This window comes from Trachemys scripta, chromosome 8, assembly GCF_013100865.1.
Source record: "Trachemys scripta elegans isolate TJP31775 chromosome 8, CAS_Tse_1.0, whole genome shotgun sequence".
NCBI classification, from domain to species: domain Eukaryota; kingdom Metazoa; phylum Chordata; order Testudines; family Emydidae; genus Trachemys; species Trachemys scripta.
In genome coordinates, this window is record NC_048305.1 from 71728718 (window position 1) to 71748986 (window position 20269).

At 41.6% G+C, this 20269-nt stretch overlaps 1 protein-coding gene across 1 annotated transcript in view; it reads right to left on the minus strand.

The window, feature by feature from the left end:
* PALMD (palmdelphin) overlaps positions 1-20269 on the minus strand; it is a 71301-nt gene that overhangs the window by 27863 nt on the left and 23169 nt on the right. Inside the window, exons 3-4 of the mRNA XM_034778290.1 lie at positions 11608-11653; positions 4620-4700 (exon numbers count right to left, since the gene is read on the minus strand). Of these exons, the coding sequence (XP_034634181.1) occupies positions 4620-4700; positions 11608-11653 (127 nt within the window). The remainder of the gene's footprint in view (positions 1-4619; positions 4701-11607; positions 11654-20269) is intronic.

Sequence of the window (20269 nt, forward strand, 5' to 3'; positions counted from 1 at the left end):
TATTCTGACACTTCATTACCAGAAAGACACTGACAAATTAGAGGTAGTTCAGAGAAGAGCAAGCAAAGTTATTTGGGGAACAGAGGGATTGATTAATGGGGAAAAGATATATAATTAGCTCTTTTAGTAACTTAGCTGAAACTAATAAAGTGGGATAGGATAGACAACAATACCTGAAGAGTGTAAACACTAATGAAAGAGAATAATATACTTAGGCTGGTACCAGAGAGTGCACACAGGAATCATAGGACAAACTTAGGAAAGGAAAAATCCAGTCTGAGTACAATGGAACAAAGTTGTTCCTGATATGGGTCACTGAAAGATAGACTGGACAAAGTACTGATAATTGTGCAATAGAGAACAAATCCAAATGAATGAAATATCCTGCATTAGCAGAGAGATGGACTAGAAGTAACATTTTCAAAAGTGAAAATCAATGGGCCTAAGTCACTTTGGTGCACCGTGTGCAAATTTCAAACACATCTAGTTTGAAAGTTAGACTGTGCCTTGTGATTGCGACATATGTGCCTGTCTTTCTGTGCACCATGATCAACGTAAAGTGGCTTCTACATGGTTTTTAATGCAGTGACCAAGGAACATGCACAGGTAATATTGGGGTAGGAAATTACTGCTCACAAACTAAAGAGCCTTTAAAGTCATTTTCTTCTCTTCCCCTCCCACCCATCCTCTCACTTCTCAAACCGTGTGAGTGTGTGTGTATCCATACCCATATGCAATTGGGTTTTGAAAAAAATATCTCTGAAGGACCAGACACTCAGTGTGAGCCACTGTGACTGATATATAGCAGCTGAAGATCTTGTCTTTAATATGCACCTGTGCAGGGCAGTGTGTGCACTTGTACTATTTAACATAAATAATTATAGGTCATTGTTCCTGCAACATAGGGATTGTTTTTGTGTATTTTAAAATAGATACCAGGAACAAGGGGAAAGAATCTCCATAGTCACTATGTCCCCCAGTTCCGCATGGTATCTTAACTTCTGCTAAAACTGAGGCAATTTCATGTCCTTGAAAGGCGGCGGGGGGGGGGGGGGGGGGGGGAGCTGCCCTTCAGCATACCCTAGCATTAATAAGAACAAAAAGGATGCTTGAGTTTGTTCATATAGGGATAGAAAATAAATAGTATTGAATATACTACAATGATGCTTCTTAAATAGTGGCACACTCTTGTTTGGAGAACTGTATTCTGTTTTGGGAAGCATGTGGAAAGATGTATTTGAGTTTCAATAGCCCAGAGAAGGGCAAATAAGTATATGGAGATACTGCCAGGCTTAAATATGATGGGAGGCTGAAAAAAGAGCATTATTATGAAAGAAGAGCTAGAGGGGACTTAAAATGGGAATGGGCATCACTGTCCGCCCGTGACATTGGGCCCCATTTGCCATGCTGCAGTGATTGCAAGATCATGTGGCCTCCCCTTACTTTGGTATAGGAAGATATTTCACTTACTGCAAGTGCTTGGGGGCAGCAAGAGACAAATCTTTTAAATCCACAATTTGAGTCAAGGTAGGGCCTAGAGCAGTGGTGGGCAACCTGCGGGCCGCACGTGGCCCATCGGGGTAAGCTGATTGAGTGGTGCAAGATGTTTTGTGGATGTTGACCGTCTGCAGGCATGGCTCCCCACAGCTCCCAGTGAAAACTATTTGCCATTCCCGGCCAATGGGAGCTGCGGGAAGTGGCGCGGCCACTTCCTGCAGCTCCCATTGGCCGGGAACGGCAAACCATGGCCACTGGGAGCTGCAGGTGGCCATGCCTGTGGACAGTTGATGTAAACAAACTGTCTTGCGGCCCGCCAGCGAATTACCCTGATAGGCCGCAGGTTGCCTACCACTGGTCTAGAGGTACCAATCAAGAACAGAGCCCTGTGGTGCCATCAATATTTGAAGTGTATAAGAATAGGGTATTATCCCCTTGAAATTACTACTTCATATGTGTATGTGCTAAACCAGGGACAAGCAAATGATATGCCTGTAATCTGTTAGTTGCAGGTTTTATGGAGTAGGGTGTTTCTTTTCCCACATACAGCACTGCACAACTAGTCAGGTTCATTGCAGTTTTTCCTGCCTTCCTCTAAAGCAGCAGGACCCAGAACTGAAGGATGTAATGATCTAGCATGACAAACTCAGCTTCCTATGTTCTTGTGTGGGTGAAAGAGGAAGATGAATGGGACCAGGTTACATGTGCTTAATTTGAAAATGATTCAGTTTTAGATACACTTCTGTGTCGTGGGAGAGGCAATTTTGTGTAACTTGTTCAGGAAAGCAAGCCAAACCACTGGTCTTGAAATCAATACCCCTTTGCTGGATCCCTCCATCCAGACATGCAATTAATATGGGTCAAGATATGCTTAGGATCTTTGATAGCAGAATACCAGTTCTGCATACTTTCAAGAAGCAAGCCTTATGTCTTATTTAAATTACTTGAAATGCCAAACTGCCCTAGACAGAAGGGAAGCCTGAGAAAATAGTCATCCCATTTTTTAAATAATATGATTGAAGAGGTGGATCATCTGATTCATTAGTTGTGACACTGACAGACCAGCCAACCTGTGTATGACCAATAACAATGTAACAGAAGGCATTACAGTGGTAATCAAGACAATCTACTTATATGTGAATTTCAAAGAGCTGTACTAGACTAGCAATCGTCAACACTCATTCATTTGTAGTAACAGAAATCAAGAGTAGAGGCTAAGGGTACATCTACACTACAGCGGGGAGTCGATTTAAGATACGCAAATTCAGCTACGTGAATAGCGTAGCTGAATTCGACATATTGCAGCCGACTTACCCCGTTGTGAGGACGGCGGCAAAATCGACTTCTGCGGCACTTACTCCCACCTCCGCTGGTGGAGTTAGAGCGGTCGATTTCTACCCGCCGATTCAGGCGGGTAGTATAGACCAGACCTAAGTGTCTGTGTTTATATCTTGTTAGAAGTTTAACAATGTAACCAGATTATCTTGTAGGTGCTAATTCCCTTTCATGTCTTATTTGCCTTAATTATGAATGTGACTGTGTCCAGTTAACCCTCAGATCAAAGATATAAGATACTGCAAGAAACTAATATATTATCCACATGGTCTTTGGTTTAAATATCTCTGTTATAATGCATGACTGGTTAAATGCCTTATGTGAATGAATGTAAGTAGTTTACCAGTGTATGCATAGGAAATAGAAGATTAGCTTCCAAGCGAAGACCTGCATTGCATATTCTTCCTCAGGAGAAGGCCCTGCTGTGACAATTTCTGTGAGGAGGCTTGTCAGCTTGCTAGAAGAACTATAAAGGAAGCCCTGGGCCTGATCCTTTTCATCTCTAGTTTGCTTAAACTTTGAACAGAGAAAGTATAAGTTGTAAGACAGACATCTTCCAAATAATGATTTGGAATAATCTGGAAGATGTGTGGAAAGACTGGGACAGACTCTACATCTGGACTGCCTATTGGACTATACATTTTTAAATTGATTCCAGAAAGACTTTTACAAATCAGCAGCCACACCATCTCTGCTATGAAACTGACCTAAGGACTTTACACACATTTGTATGTATATTGATCTTTTTAACCATTTGCAACTCTTTTTTTCACCCTTTTATTATTAAAATCTTAGCTTTAGCTATTAAGGATTGGCTGTAAGTGTGATTATTGGGTAAGAGCTGAGACTCATATTGACCTGGGGATAAGTGTCTGGTCCTTTGGAATTGGTGAACCTCACCTATGGTGAATCAGGTTTTCAATAACCCCTCACTATATTAGACTTGGCTGTCTAGATGGGAGTCAAGGGCTGGAATGCTTAAAAGGGACTGTATTTGGTTTCTTGTTAACCAACGTGGTATTAGAGAAGCTGTTTTGTTACTGGCTTGGTGAATCTAATTACAGGATAAACCCCCAGTTTGAGGCATTGTTTGCCCTAATCCTTGGAGTCAGCCCTGAGTGAAACATTCTCAGTGTGGCCCATCCAGGCTGTCCGGTCACATCAGTGTTTTGAATACCATACTGATGTGAACTTGCCAAGTCTGACATCAGTGCGAAATTTGCAGATGCTTCTCCTATATGCTTCCCACACTGGGTCACAACATTATTTCACTAAGGAGATGCATTAAATAAATTGATAGATGTTTTGCCAGATAAAAATAATCTGCTACTTGATGATTTTATCAAGAAGCTGCTATTTGCCATTTGGTTGCATCTGGTGATTATATTGCATTTTGTGCTGAAATTATAAAGTGAACACACTCAGTCTGACATGCGAAGTCCAGTTTTAAGCTGGGAATTATTTCTGGTTGGGATCTCACTTTAAGCTACAAAAATTATCAAACAACATTAGCCCCTTTATGTGAAGCTTTTGCACGATGCCTATTAAAGTCAATTGGAGTCATTCTGGTAAAACTCAAAATAGTTCTGCAAATGTAACAGTAAACGCATGACTTAAACCCATAAATGGAAGGACGCTTAGATTGAAGGCTGAAGCAACACTTAATTATAGCAGTCTTGCCTAATGTTAATAGCAGGGCTAGGACTTTCTTTGTGTTTATTATTTGACTCTTATAGATATTTTAAAATGTTGAATAACTTGAGCTGCTGATATTGACAAAATAATACCTTCAAATGCTGGTATTTTAATTTTTCTTCTTCTACTTTAAGACGCTTCTGTGTAATTTCTTCTTGAAGCTTTCTCTTGTCCTGGAAATTAAAAAAACCCACACATTAATTTTTAAAGTGACATGTCACTGCTTTGGTGCTTTAACTTGGACCCCTGGGGGGAATTCTTAAGTGATGTAGCACCACCTTCCTTCCTATTTACAGCGCAGAGGTCATGGCTAAGGAAAAGGGTTATGCCTGGGGTGTCCCTACACCCAGGCAATACCCACCTGCTGGGATGGCCCCTTGGAGCCACAGATAGCTGCCATAATATAAAATAACCTTGTGGTTGCTCTACCTGTCACCAAGAGACTACTGATTTGGTGCCCAGTGGCGTAGGTGCTGGAACTAAGGTGACCCCCTGGCTTGAAGTGGTTTCCATCATATACAGTTTGGTTCAATGACTCTCAGCACCCCTACTATAAAAATTGTTCCAGTGCCACTTTCAGTGGCGTCCAGAATCTGGGGAGAACATACAATGGTGATAGATGACTTGATCCAACTCCCTTTGAAGTAGGAAGAAAGACTCCCATTGACTTCAATGGGCATTGAATCAAGCACAGAGTAACTTGTACCATTACAAGCACCCCTAATGGGCCACTCTACTGCCAATCATTGCTTTCACAATGTATTGCTATTAGATATAACAACTTTGGCACCTATTCATTTACATTAACGTGTGGTAGGGCAGTAACTAACTCATGTCTCACCTGCTGTTCTATACTATGATGCACCATAGTAAGAACTGACGTAATGACTAGAGGTTATAAAAGACTGCATATAGGGATCTCTGACAGGGGTGTATGTGCCTCCCATGTGACTTTGGAAAAGGCTATGCCTCTCTACTAGGCAAAAAGTTGGATGTTTGGTTCTCAGACTACCTGAGCTGCCAAATGTGGTGGGAAGAGCTGTCAGGATGAGCCTGGCCTAGCTGCTAGGAGGAGGAACTGACAGCTGTGGAGGAAGACAAGGAAAAGGAAGTGGCATCTCCAAAGGATTGCTCAGTCTCTTTTTGGAAGGGAGAGAAGCTGGTCTTTACTCCACTATCTTGCCTGGGAAGTGCCTGATCCAAGCAAGAAAAGGAGTAAATAGGGGAATAGAAGCCTTCCTTGGTGCAAGGCGATCCTGTTTATATTTTGATCATTTATGAACATTTTGGACTTAGGGCAGCCTCTCCCCACCCCTTTGTTCATAAATGATCAAAATATAAACAGGATCGTCATTACAGTTAGGGGCCACGACTAAGGCAGCTGCCTGCTGTGATGGTTTATTTTCCCCCTCCTGATTGAGATGGAACGTGTGTGGTTGACTGATGTTGGACCTGCCTTAATGGACATGTAGCCCCAAACCCCAGGGGTTGCTAGTGTCCTGTCAGAGAAGCCCTTCACTTGCTATTGAAAGTCAGCCACTTCTGGTGTGACGGCTGACAACTGTGTGACTGTTGGTAGGAACAGTACCTGTCTGGGGGACAGCAAGTGATAAGCACCTAACCAATTGGAAGTACGTGGGGAGGCATGTAGCTTGGCAGAGTATGATTGCCCCCATGTTAGACTGTAGTAAGTGAATTAGCATTGACACACTTTCTCTTCTGAAAAGTGTCAAATTACAAGCGGGCATAACTTCTGTTTTCCATCTCTCTGAAAGGTGCTACTGACCCATCTCTGCAATACAAGATACAACTTTTAAAGGTGAGTTTAGATTTGGAATATAGCTTGACACAGTCCCTATAATACTTATCCATCAAAGATTCTTTGTTCTTCTGTAACTCATTTAACCTAACAATCAACGGATTTAAGATATTAGTGTGTGATGTTTGTCAACAGCATCTATTATAAAATTTGCTTTGTCTAAGATCTGCTATCATAGATTTCTTACTGTTCCACTTATCCTGATTTCAAGAACATGCCATCTCTGAACTTCACAGCTTTCTTTAATACAGAACTTTCCTAATATCATTGTATAAGTGTTCTTGAATTAACCCAATCGTTAGATGAACAGGTCATGAAGTCAGCCTGTATTTACAGAATAGGATACAGAAAGCTTCTCAGTCATTAAGAAAGTTACTTATCACAGTCCTGAAATCCCACAACATAACCCTCTCAACAAAAATAAAACTTTATAATTCTTTTGTGCTCACATCTCTACTTTACAGCTGTGAGACCTGGACACCATACAAGTGGCATATCAAACAGCCAGAGGCCTTCCATATGCAGTCTCTGCGTGCCATTATGGGGATCCGCTAGCAGGACAAAATTACCAACTTAGAGGTTCTCCAAAAGTCAAATGCCATAAGCATGGAGGCCATGCTGATAAAACTCAACTACACTGGGTTGGACATGTCCTTAAGATGCCTGAATATAGATTCCCCAGAAAAATTTTCTGTGGAGAATTGGCACAAGGACATTGAAATCAAGGCCGCCCCAGAAAGCGCTACAAGGACAGCATCAAGAATAGCATACACTTTGGTGCAAAAACCCCAAATGATCTTGAGAAGGCTGCATTAAATAGATCAGCCTGGCAGCACAAAACACTCAGCGCTTTCCAAGCCTTTGAAGAAGACAGAAATAATCGATTTGTTAGTTGCAACGGAAAAGCGTCATGCTACTGCTATAGCTACCAAGACGCTCACCAATGACTTTGTCTGCCCAATCTGCTCACGAGCATGCGTTTCATGCTTTGGACTTCAGAGTCACTCCAGAATCCACAAAAAGAGAGAGCATGAAAACATCACCGTCGAACCGACAGACTACACACATTTACAGACTGGTCCACTTTCTAAGGGAACGCATTTTCTTAATAGTCACATTTTAAGCCAGAGAATGCACCCATCTTAAGTTTATGCTAAAATATACCTGTGTTAACTTTGGTACAAATAATAAATTATGAAAGATGCCTTGGGAGTCCACATACTCACTAAAAAAAATCTTATTTTAGCATTAAGAGGTCAAAGTAAACAATCAGGCAGCAAATACACTTTCAAACTGACAAAAATCGTCCAATAACAATCATTTCCCCTTGAACCATTTTTCTATACTGTTTACAAACTAACACAGAAGAGTGGTGTATAAGAATACTGTACAAAAAGGCAATCATAAAGGGATAAAAGTAGAATGCAAAGAAACAAAAAAAAATCCAACTGAAAATGAGATCAATGTACAACATTAAAAGAAGGAAACTTTTTTTTTTTAGTGAACACCTTGCACATTTGTTCTACTTTTATCCCCGGGTTTCCTCCTATGCTCTGCTTCATCTTCAGGTTTTGTACTTGCATCCTTCATAATAGCAATAGCCACAGATAACACCTCCCTAAGTAACTACCCATTAACTAAGTAAAGTAAAACAAATTTTTGGTGCTGTATGGACACCTGTTCATCTGAAATTGATTGCTGAATATAGTGGGTCAAATTCCACACAGAGGCTGAGTACAGGTGCAGCCTTCTAGTCATGAAAGGATTTAAGGCAGGTTGGGGCATTTCCTAGGGTGCACTTTGCTGTGCCTTGTCTAGATCTTACTGCAGTACAGACTCTGCATTTTAAATAGCTGAATAAATGTTAAGTATTAGTCAACTGGGTATGGATACTCCCCCTTGAAGATTCAGCTTACAGGCAAGAAGCCTCTTAGCGCTCTTCACAATGGAGAGAGAGCTGCCCTGTTTGTGTGACCGTAAAGAGGTACCTATGCCCCTTTCTCTCATCCATATACCGAAGTGGGACATGGCCCTGTGCCTTAATTTTTGACTCCCATTATAGTCTATGGGAGTCTTGCCTAACTAAATACTCAGGGTCACCTTAAGTCCTTCAAAATTCATGTGCAGAGGGGAGGAACCCTGTGCAAACCCTAGGGGTGGGGAAGGGAAGGGAAGAGACGAGACAGCAGTCTCACATCATGGATCTTCCAGCCTATCATCCAGGCTAACTGTATATGGTTTTGTGGTTCCACTGCTTGTAAATGTGCATCTTTGGGAGGGTGGAGCCAACGTTCAGCCACGCTCCATGGTCCCCTCCACCACCAGAGCTGGAGACGTATACTTCATAAGAAAATACAGACCCTGTCAACATAGTCTGATGCAGAAGTCCTACTGCACCCGTAGTCTTTCACTCCCAGCAATTCCAGCTTCTTCTCCTGGCTGCTAGGCCCCACAGCAGAGGGTCTGTATTGTTAGGGCAATCAGTACAGCTAGCAAGCCAGCCTGTGCACCTTTGCTTTTACAAGGATTCCTGGGAGTGCTTGTTGCTCATCCAAGTAGACAACAGCCTTTTGAGGACACACCCTCATCTCTTCTGCAGGGAGGGAAATGCCACCCTAATGGGATGAGGCCAAGGAAACACCATTATCTAGAACTGTTCCCAAATACTTCCACTATTACTTTTCCCATGGAAGGAAGGACTTAGCCCTGTTTTTTGTCTCAGTATCAGTTTGCTAAAGCAAATGTTACAGATTCTACAGTTAGGGGGCAAGTACTTGCTTCGGGCAGCAAGTGCAATAAACTAAGAACCTTGCTAAAACCCCAAGCCTGACTTCTCATGTCTTATAACAGGCAGCACAGGGTATAGGAAGTAGTCACAAGTCTTTAAAAACTGCTTCTCAAGTGTTTCTAAGGAGAGAAAAGTCAACCCCTTCCAGCTATTCCATCTGCTAGCCTCTAAAAAACTTCTCCGCTTTAAGGGTGTGCGCTGAAAACCAGGTTGCAGCTTGAGCCTGGTGTAGATGTCATTAACTTTAATGACAACATATCCAAAGATCTTAGGGGGGGAATAGATCAGGCCTTAAATGAATATGCTGTTACCTTTGTTTCCTTGTGCAGTGGTTTTCAAGCTGCAGGTCATGACCCAGTACTGAGTCACAGAATGTAAGACACTGGGTCGCAGCGGCTCTGGTCAGCACCGCCAACCGGGCCGTTAGAAGTCCCGTCAGGGGTGCTGCCTGGCTAAGGCAGGCTAGTCTCTACCTGTTCTGACACTGTGCTGCACCCTGGAAGCGGCCAGCAGCAGGTCCGGCTCCTAGGTGGGGGAGCCACGGGGCTCTGTGCACTGCCCCCACCCCAAGCACCGGCTCCACACTCCCATTGGCAGGTTTCCGGCCAATGGGAGCTGGGGGTGGTGGTGCCTGCAGGCAAGAGCTGCGTGGAGCTGCTTGCGTGGCTCTGCCTAGGAGCTGGACCTGCTGCTGGCTGCTTCTGGGGCGCAGCGCAGTCTGCAGTGCCGGGACAGGCAGGAAGCCTCAGGGCTGCCCGGAGGATTCAGGGGGCCTGGGGTCTTCGGCGGCATGGGGCCCCCGCCGCCGAATTGCTGCTGAAGACCCGGCACTTCAGTGCCAGGTCCCAGGGCGTAAGGAGCCCCCGCCACGGGTCTTCAGGGCACTTCAGCAGCGGGTCCCGGAGCGGAAGGACCCCCCGCCACCGAACTGCTGCCGAAGACCCAGAGTGAAAGAAGCTCCGAGGTCCCGGGCCCCGTGAGAGTTTTCTGGGGTCCCCGGAGCGAGTGAAGGACCCCGCTCCAGGGCCCCAAAAAACTCTTGTGGGGGCCCCTGTGGGGTCCGGGGCCTGGGGCAAATTGCCCCACTTGCCTCCCCCCACCCTCCCGCAGGGCGGCCATGAGACGCCTGCCTCTGCACCCTGGCTGCGCCGCTGAGCGGAAGCTGCCTGAGGTAAGTCCATGCCCCAACCCCATGCCCCAATTCTCTGCCCCAGCCCTGACCCCCCCCCCACATCCCAACCCCTCATCCCCAGCTCCGTTGGATTATGCACATCAACAATTTTCTTCAGCTGGGTCACCAGAAGAAAAAGTTTGAAAACCATTGTCCTAGTGTCTAGTGGATGGGTGGTGTTTTAAGATGCAACAAGTAAAAACAAAGTCCAGTTCAACTCTTTATCAGAATTTCCATCTAGGATCCTTCATGTTTATCCGTGATGTGTTTAGTGCTGGTAGGTTTTTTTTTTATGCCATTGGCTATTTATCCAGGCAATATAATCTATCTTTGACCACTAATTGCAAAATCAAATAATTCTAACCCACCATATGGATTTTGGGGGTGGGGGGGCTTGAAAACAAAGGCATTGACTTAAAGGTTGCCTGTAATTAATCAAACCTGAACTATCCTACTACAGATTTTCTTTTCTTTTTGTCTCCTCCAGAGCTGAATTCTGCCCCAATTTAACCCTTCTCTAATCTAATTGATTTAATTGGGGGTTAAATCAGGGTCCTGTAGATTTGAGTGACTTTTCTTGTTGTTACATCAACTTCAGCCATCTATGCTCCTTGTTTTAAAGAGATCTAAGAGTTCCCCCCATACATAAACATTCAGACTTTCAAAGCAGAATTCTGTTTAGAGCAGCAATGAAGGTGTCTTCTACAGTCTTTAGCGTACATTACATTCTTTATAAATATCCCTCAATCTGTTGTTCTACGGAAAGCTGATCGCTTGGAATTCAGTCAGCCCTATGCTCTTTCTTCTGACTTTTACAATTTAAGCTTTAATGTTTGCAGAAACTAGCAATCCTGCAGTGTTAATTCATTCTATGATATAGGGGGACAGAAAGATTTTAGGGCCCTAGTTACTTTTTGCCTGTGAAATATGGTAATTTATCAGTTGCAAAGCTTGTAGATCAAGAAGACCTGCTTTTTGACCTGGCATCCTTCATACACACACACTCTGGTATGAAGATAGCATTATGTATGTATGATCTGAGGTGTAATAATGACTTCAGTGCACTGGATTTAGTCTTTAAACCTATTAAACCATAATAAAATGAGTACTGGCAAATTTACTGTATCACAGCATGTAACTTACAAAGCAAATAAAGGAAAAGTAACCATTTCCAGCAGAAATAGATGCTTTTTTTTCTTGTTCCTTTATGGAACAAATGATTCTTCAGAAAACATACAATATTGTATTAATGCATTGATTTTTCTAAGCCTATCCTCATGAGTTATAACTGTAAGCACTTACTGTTATGGCCTGGAATCTTTCCTTCAGCAGTTCAGCTTCTTCCATTCTGGAAATTAAAAACAGACAAGCGGTGAAGGGAGAAGAAAAGATACCATAGGCAAAGAGCCACCTGTGAGGGTTTCAAGAAAAGCTGGGTGGTTTGTGATCCAATTCCACAGCAGAGAGAAGGGAGAATTCCTGACTTATCCGGCGAGTCTCTGAACAGATGAGCAGATCAGCCGAGGCAGACACATGTAATGAGGGTGCGGTGGGGAGGCAGCCGTGGAGAGTGCTGGCATGAGCTGACTGACAAGTTTGAACAGTGGAACACAAGCCCTTTTCCTTCAGAAGCTGCCAACTCTTTGTTTTAATGTGCACAGTTAGCTGGCCATAGTTTCTTTAACTGTTTCATGCCCAAAGCACAGTGTCCAGGAACATGGTACAAATGCACTCAGACACAAGCCACAATTCACTTTTCCTTATCTGTATGCCTTTAATGAAAAAAGTTTAAAGCAATATACTGTAGACATGAAAACACCAATAATTGTACATAGTAAAGGAGTCAGATCCTCAGGATTCAACATCCTGGATAAGGACTACAGGGTCAGGCTCTCTACCTGAACATCACCAGTATGCCTTTTAGAATTCTAGTGCTTGTGTTCTAACAGAGCTCTCATATTGGGTGGCTATTCAGCTGACTGGAATGAGATGTGTATATCTGTCATGTGCTTTGGAACTTGGTATTATGCTGCTTAAGGGATGGTGTACATTTTCACCTTTCTGGTTACATGACTGGGAGTGAGCCTTCTAAAATCAGACTAGGAAACCTGCAAAATGGGTGGAATTGCCTCAAATAAAATCCACTCACCGAAAAAATCCTAGCACGTGCGTAAAAGCTGAAGCTGGGTACACATAAGATGTAATGTGAGTCTGGAATCACTTCAGACCTCAGCAATGTATAATTGTAATCTCTGCAAATATGCTGTCTGCAAGGATCTGTCAGTGTCTCCACTCTTTTTGCACTTAATGCACAAACACTAAATACACTGTGATTCAAATCATGGGATCACTTCACATGTAATGAGTTGGTGCAAGGAAATGACTTTATAGATGTGTAAACCTCCAGCAAGTACCTTGGTATTTCACTATCTTTCCCTCACCCCATGTTCCATTCTGAGTCAGCACCGCCAGTACATGCCTATAGCTCATCACCTGGACTTTGCTTCTGAATCACATGCAAGATCCAAGCTGCTTCCAATCCTACCCCCTTTGCCTCAGGCTCCTGACTTAGCACTTTTTATTCCCCTGGCTGGGTCCAAAAGCTGCTCACCTACATAATTAGCAGTACATCACCATAATGGGTATAGACCAGCTATGGACAAATGCTGAGATGCAACAGAATTGACAACTTACAAGTGATCTAGCCAGTGAGTGAATCTTCCCTCTACAGATCCTGATAGGATTCAATACTTAATTGCATATCCCATATTTATGCTATGCCATCATTTGCCCATGCATCTATGCAGTATGCTTCCCTTCAGGCAGAGATTAGGGATGCATTAATGTCTTCAAGATCCACCTTGAACTTTTGTTCAAAAATTGACATTATCCCATGTTCATTGTGCGATGAGAGAACCAATTTTTTTGTTGTTTCACTATTAACATGTTCTGCTCTTCCTGGTTGGGTCAGCACCAAAAATTAAAAATAACACAAGAAAGGTGAAGTTTGCTGTTCAAAGCCCGAAGTACTGAGCTATCACAAGAGCCTGATTGTGCAAGTGTGGCAGGCCATGGAAGTTTGGATATGTCTAGATGAACATTCCCTTATGGATTTAAAAGAAAACAACTTAACTACCCCCATAGAATTTAATAATATCCCTGTTATAGAATCCTAGAGTGAGACAATCATTTTCTGTAACATGATATACTTGTATTGAACCTATTACTTTTTCATAGACTCCTACTTGCTTCATCCTTATTAAAATCTATAGATGATCAGAGATCCCTTCTGGCCTTTTAAGATAATTCCTATAGATTCATGGTTTAGATGCTTACCTGAGTTTTAAAACTGTAAAAATAAATATACCTATTCCATAGAACTGAAAGGTCATTGAGTCCAGCCCCCTGCCTTCACTAGTAGGACCAAGTACTAATTTTTGCCCCAGATCCCTAACCCTAAGTGGCCCCTTCCACCCATTTTGCAGGTTTCCTAGTCTGATTTTAGAAGGCTCACTCCCAGATTGAACTCACAACTCTGGGTTTAGCAGGCTAATACTCAAACCACTGAGCTATTCCTAAAGGAAATGAATGCTAATGACCAAGATAAAGAAGCCGTTTGGGGCCAAATTCTGCTCTCTGTCATGAGTGGAATTTCGTGGATGTAAAACCAGTATGGGTTCACACTTGAGTTCAAATGGCCCCTTGATTTCCATTATCTTGCACCTCTTGTACACTCTTTCCATAGGTGTGAATGATTACAAAATTCTACCATTCTGAACTGGTTTGGTAACGCTCTCTGGAGAAGTGTAAATCACTACACAAGGTGCAAGGCATTGGAGAACTAGGCCCAGTGGAGCTATTGATGTGATCTTTTTCAAGACCAAGACCCAAAATAGTAATTACATCTAGGCAGACAACTTGTGTGCAGTGATTCAGCTAGATGTAGTTCATGGTGGCCAAGTGACAACCCTCAGGAAAACCAGCCTAACTTATGATCTGTATTTCCATTATCTGTGTATAGTAAGCTTGAAACAAAGATTTGAATGTTCTAAATCTACAAGCAATCTTTTTGTGGAGAAGGAGTAGCTCTGAGAAGCCCCCATTCTATCCAAGGTATTGGTCCTGATTCTCCCTTTATCTGCACCTTTGTGAAGTCCATTGCATAGTGGGTGTAAAATCCTGTCACTTGGGTTTGGGAGCATTTTATACTTAGCACTGATGTAAATGACTGCCCACGGTGCGTGGGAACAGAATCAGGTGTTCTCTATCTACCACACCTCCAGCTGAAAAGAGCTAGATGAGACTTCCTTTGGTGTCTACCAGTATCATTCAAACTTCAACTATAGTAGATGCTATCGATGTATGGTAACATTTTCTTAAATTGCCTAAGTCCAGTTGACTTTTAAAAGGAAGTAAGTTCCTAAATCACATAGTCTACAAGTGCGATTTATTAAAGAGTACTTTATTAGCAGTTAAGTGGCCATAAGGAGATGTACTAGCTAAGATTTAATGTTTTCTTTCCCTCATTTATGTTGCAGAGTTCAAGGTTACTCTAAAAAGGAAAGGCAAGTATGAGTAATGCTACTGGGCTATGTAAGTGCCCATTATTATGAAAGTATTTAAAGTGCTGTTTCTCAATTAACCTGTTGCTAGGTAGATTTTTTTGGTTCAGCCACTAGGTTATTTTCCAGTTATGTTAATCCTATTCTAAACTGGATTTACATGGCAAAAGAAGAAATGGGCCAGCTGTCACTTTGTCTGCCCTTAAGCCTGCTTCGCCAATGACAGTGCAGCAACCAAGACATTACATATTGTCAAATCAGTGGATCCAAACAGCTGTGCTTTCAGTCTGCAAGATTCTTGAAAGCTGACAGATAAAATAGTTTCCTTTGGAAATATCTTACCTAGTCCATAAATTAAAGGGGAAAAAAATCTTCTAGTGGAAAAGTGTATTTAACCTGTCTTTTCTATTGTGGGTGGTCATGCAATGTATATTTCTGCTTTGGATGGACTGATATTTTGAGTTACTTAGAAAAGGGTGGTTGTGCCACTTGATCTTTCATGCAAATCACATTCTTTTGTGTTCATCCCCTTTATTCATTTGTTTCCATTTTGCCATGGATTCCTAATGTAGGAGTCAGATTGCCTAATGTGTATCCAAGACAAATGGTGAAACAATTGCATTATATAGTCATGTAATGAAGTGGGTGGGAATTTAGGGGAACAGAACATTGTGATAAAAGTTCACAAGTGGGCCTGAAGAAACACATTCACAGCTGGAAATGAATATGGATCTTGTTTCTGAGATTTGTGCTCCTAAAAGCAAATTCTAAAGAGCAGCACAGAAAAATCATGCCACATCAGAACTGCACCAGCTGTCCTTTCACCCACTTTTCCATATCCTTGCTTATGGCTTTTAATGGTAATTGTAAAAATAGTGTTAAACTGTGTAATCCAGCATAACTAAAAATAGAAATGGGCCCTGAAAACTGAAATTGCAGTCTGAAGGGAAACATTAAACTAAATCAAAAGAGAATTCTGTATTATTGAGGTTATAAGCAACTCCTCTTAGTCAACAACCCCTTTGTTTGTTAGGGAATAGATGTTTGACTACAATTATAGGACCAGATTTGCAGTGGGTGTAAATTGGCAAGCTCCCATTAACATCTTTATGTTTTTTTAAAAGCCAAAGGCGTGAGTCCAATTTATACCAGCTGATGGTCTAGTCTCTTTCCCACTAAGTGCTGTTATTGTTTTTAAGAGAGTAAACTTGCCATCACCATGAGTTTGTCAATATGTAGCTTTAAGTTTGTCTTTTTGGCGGGGGGGAAGGGAGAGAGAGACACTAAATTCTAGAGTTGTGGCCTCTCTCACTGAGAATGCCTTGCCATAACCTTTTGTTAATTAAGCCAGAAGGCTGCTGGCTGGAGTGGCTTAGCTGACCTTGAATGCCGTAATACCATTGAGGAGTAGGTGGTCTCTTGCATAGCCAGGATCCAAGCAATTTAGTTCTTTAAAGATAACTAATAGAACAAATAAGACCATTCTTATGGGAGATCGACAGGGAAAAAATAATGTTGGAAGTCATGGTGAATTTATGATAAACAAAAGCAGCTTAGATAAGCATAAAAAACTTTTGGGCACTTTCTAAACAAGCAGGGCTAGGGGAGATCTGCCCATCAGCTATGCGTATTCTTGCACAACACTGAGGAATGAAATTCAGCAGCTACACACTTAGGCTACCCAGAATGTCTTTCAGGTCAAGGGCCAATTTCATTGGTATGCTGAAATGTACTTCGGGCTGCTTCATCCAGCTGTGCTTTCAGAGTGTTGTGGCATGGGTCAGTTTTCATCCAGAGATATACCCCATCTAGAACTTTTTTGTGGTTTATAGAGGCTCTTTCTGACCAACAAGCACACCAATGAACAGATGTTTCACAAGTAGGCCAGAACAACCTGCAAATGAATTGGATATTTGGTGTACTGGCAGACTTAGGCAATGAGAGAAGACTCAGTTACAGAAACATAAAATCTTAAATGCAAGGAATGGAAACAAATAACACAGGGACAATACAAAATGGGAGGAAGTTACTAATAAGCAACACCCAGCACAGTAAAAGGAGTTTATTTTCATTGGATCTTGATACTGCCTTCGGAAAACACTTGTATCCACAAGGACTACAAACTGTGAGCAGGATTGGGAGTGGCAATGGCTCATGAAAAGATTCCATAATAAGAAATGGTCCCAAATATGGGCGAGCTTTAAAACTATTAGAAGAACTAGGAACACATGGCTTTTTAAATATCACCCTTAGAACATGGGTAGTTACTGGTGGTGACTAAAGAGTTTATGAACATTATTAGTGACTTGTAATATTGCATATTTTGAAAATGGAATGTTTTCCTACCATACCCATGGTATCATCAGGATGGGAGATTGGCTCTGACTTCCTTTAGCTACTGTTAACTTGTTTGCAGATGTTCCCTATTATATTTTACAATTACACTACAGTAGTCTGTAGTCTTAAAGGTACCCAGTAGATTTAACATATTACCCCATATTGGCTTTCCATCAAATTACATAGTAATGTAAATCTCTCTCTCTCTCTCTCTCTACTTCTTAGGTAATAGGGGTGAAGTCCTGGCTCCATTGAAGTCAATGGAAAATCTCCTATTGATGACAATGGGGTTTGGATTTCACCCTTGGTGTAAGACTTTTCCAGAGCCCAGGTCCAGACTTTCAAGTGTTTGGTACCCAGCATGTTGAGCTCCCTTGAAAAAACCCTGTTTTCCTTGCTTGCCCAAGCAAGCCCACACCCTGAATGTTTGGGAGGAAGAGCTCTGAGTGATTTTCTGTTGGTGGAACTCCCTTCCTGTTTCTATTCATAACCCCAAATCTGTTATAGCTTTTAAACCAAACTAAAGAAACAGCTGTTTGCCATTGCCTTTTTGATTATTTTAAAACTTTGATTGTCTTGATCATGTTTTATAGTAAAATGCCTTGTCACGGTTCATAAAAGATGATGTATAAATGTTACATTGCAGATTAATTTCTCTGTCTAATTGTCCTAGGAATATTTGCTTAGCATAGCACATCCTAGAGAGTATCTACTGTGTAAATATCTGTGTTGGATCTATATTCAACATACCTGTTATTACACAGATAAATCAACCTAAAAAAGTGATTGTACTAATTGTATCTTGTCCATATTTTTTTAGGACTATTCAATAAAATGACCAAATATATTCAATTTTTTGAATCATTTCCATGATTTACCATATATTCCTTGACAATATAACAATTAATGGGCCATAAAAACCTGGAAAAACATTTATATATTTCTGAAAATGGAAATTCATCCAAAGAAACTAACAAATGGTTTCTATTTTGTATTTAAATGTCCCACTTCAGCTGAAACTTTAGTTTAAAACAAGTTGCTCTTCTGATTATGAATATGGTTTTTTTAAATAGCAATTGTTCAAGTGCCTAGCTCAGGGACAGGCGCTTTTTATATAAGATAGCAGCCCTTGAACATGTTGTGGGATGTGTTGATTGCAACCGAGCATTTTTCAACTGCTGTAGCTCCATCTAAGAATAGTGCAGGACTTAAAACTCCACAATGCCAACTGTGCTGGGAATATTTAGAAGCGCGCTTTGAGACTTAAGCCTTAGTTGTTGTAGTGGAGTTGTTTCATTTTAGCCGAAATCAAATACACTGTAAGTGAGGTCAAACCCTAGGGAATGGAGCAAAGCTCACATAAAAGCATTATGCTGCACGCGCACACACACATTAGATGGCTTGAGGCTGAACCTATGCAGCTGGGTACAGCTATTGAAACAGAGCATTGGGGGAAAGCAGATGCAGCCTGCTGTTCCCCTTCCATTTGGGGTGTTGGCCCAGTAGATCAGTAGTATGAGGGTGCACAGTAAGGGGCTGTAGAGATCCATTACTGAGATCTCCACAATGCTCACGGATGAGCAGTGTCCCTCTGCCTTGGAACTCTGCTGTTTATGGCCTCCATTTCATGGCTAATCATTTTTAAGCCTGCAGGTGTGTAAGGCAGGTCAGGATTTCTGTACAAAAGTTAGGGCTCAGTCCTAATAGTCTTACTTGGGCTAAATTCCCACTGATTCCAGTGGGAGTTTTGTCTTAGCAAGAGAATGATTGGGATCTTAAGTAAATTATAAAGCTCAGTGGAGGTGAGCGTCCATTCTCTTTCTCTCCAGCCCCAGTCCTTTTAGATGTAACACTGATTGTGGAATGCTTAAACTTACTGAAAACATTCATGCAGTTGTATGGCCTGCAAATATGTAACACATGTAGCTACATATGAAATAAAGTCTTTGGATTATCTGCACTTGTGTTACAATGTATGGAGACTTTCCCAACAGTACTTTGCTTAAACCTTCCCCTAGCTTCAAAACATATTGTACTTACTTTTGGAGCTTTGGTCAGCTGTATAACAGTTGTCTAGCTACTGTTTACTTCCTTTATGCACCCAGCTGTTTGTTTGAAATTTAAAACTGCTTGAAAGAATGGTGACTTCAGACATCTGTCAATCCCTACCAGGCTCTCAGTTCCGCACTATGCTGTAGAGTGTGGGTGGTCAGAAAACCAGCTAACACGGGAGTCACTTTGCTTAAGCTTTTCATAGTACTAAAGAGGAAAAAATAAATGGCAGGAGCTAATGTGTAACATTAATGTCAGTGGAGCAGAACAAATTATTGGTAGCAAGTAACATTCTTTGCAAACCAATCCTGACTTTTTTTGGCTAATGTATTCAATATTGGTAAGTATCCACCAAATAGGCTGAGAACAACTTGCATCCCATCAGTCATTCTCAAAGAATTCACTTCAACTCTTCAGTGTTCTATATTTGTAATGCAGTTCATGTCACCTACATTACACAGGATTGTTTCTGCTCGATGACTGGATCTCTTTAAATAAAGGAACAATTAATAGCACATCTTTCATGCTAACATTTGCAAAAGATTCATGAATACCTGAAATAATCTAAATACTCATGAACAACAAATGTCATCATCCCACAACCAACAGGAAACTGAACTTCTCACTTTTATTCTCTAAAATTATTCACAAATTACACAATTGTGTATTTATTTAACCAGCTTTTACTGTGACCAATATCACAAAATAGTGAGAACTATACAGAAGCAAAGAATGCACAGTTTAATGCTGTTGTCTAGTATCGCCCATTTATGACTTTTATCATTAATTTCACAGACTAAGTACTATTAATTACTTACATCATTATGTTTGGTAACACTACAGCTAAGCACCAGATATTCATATTTGTCTCATTTTCATTGGCTGAAATGAGGAGACACTCCACTGAAGTCAATGGAGTTATACGGGTTATACACCAGTCTTTTAAAGAATAAGGCCCAGTATATTACTCCTGAGGGCATTCTGCTCTGGGTAAGGTGTCCACTGGTTACATT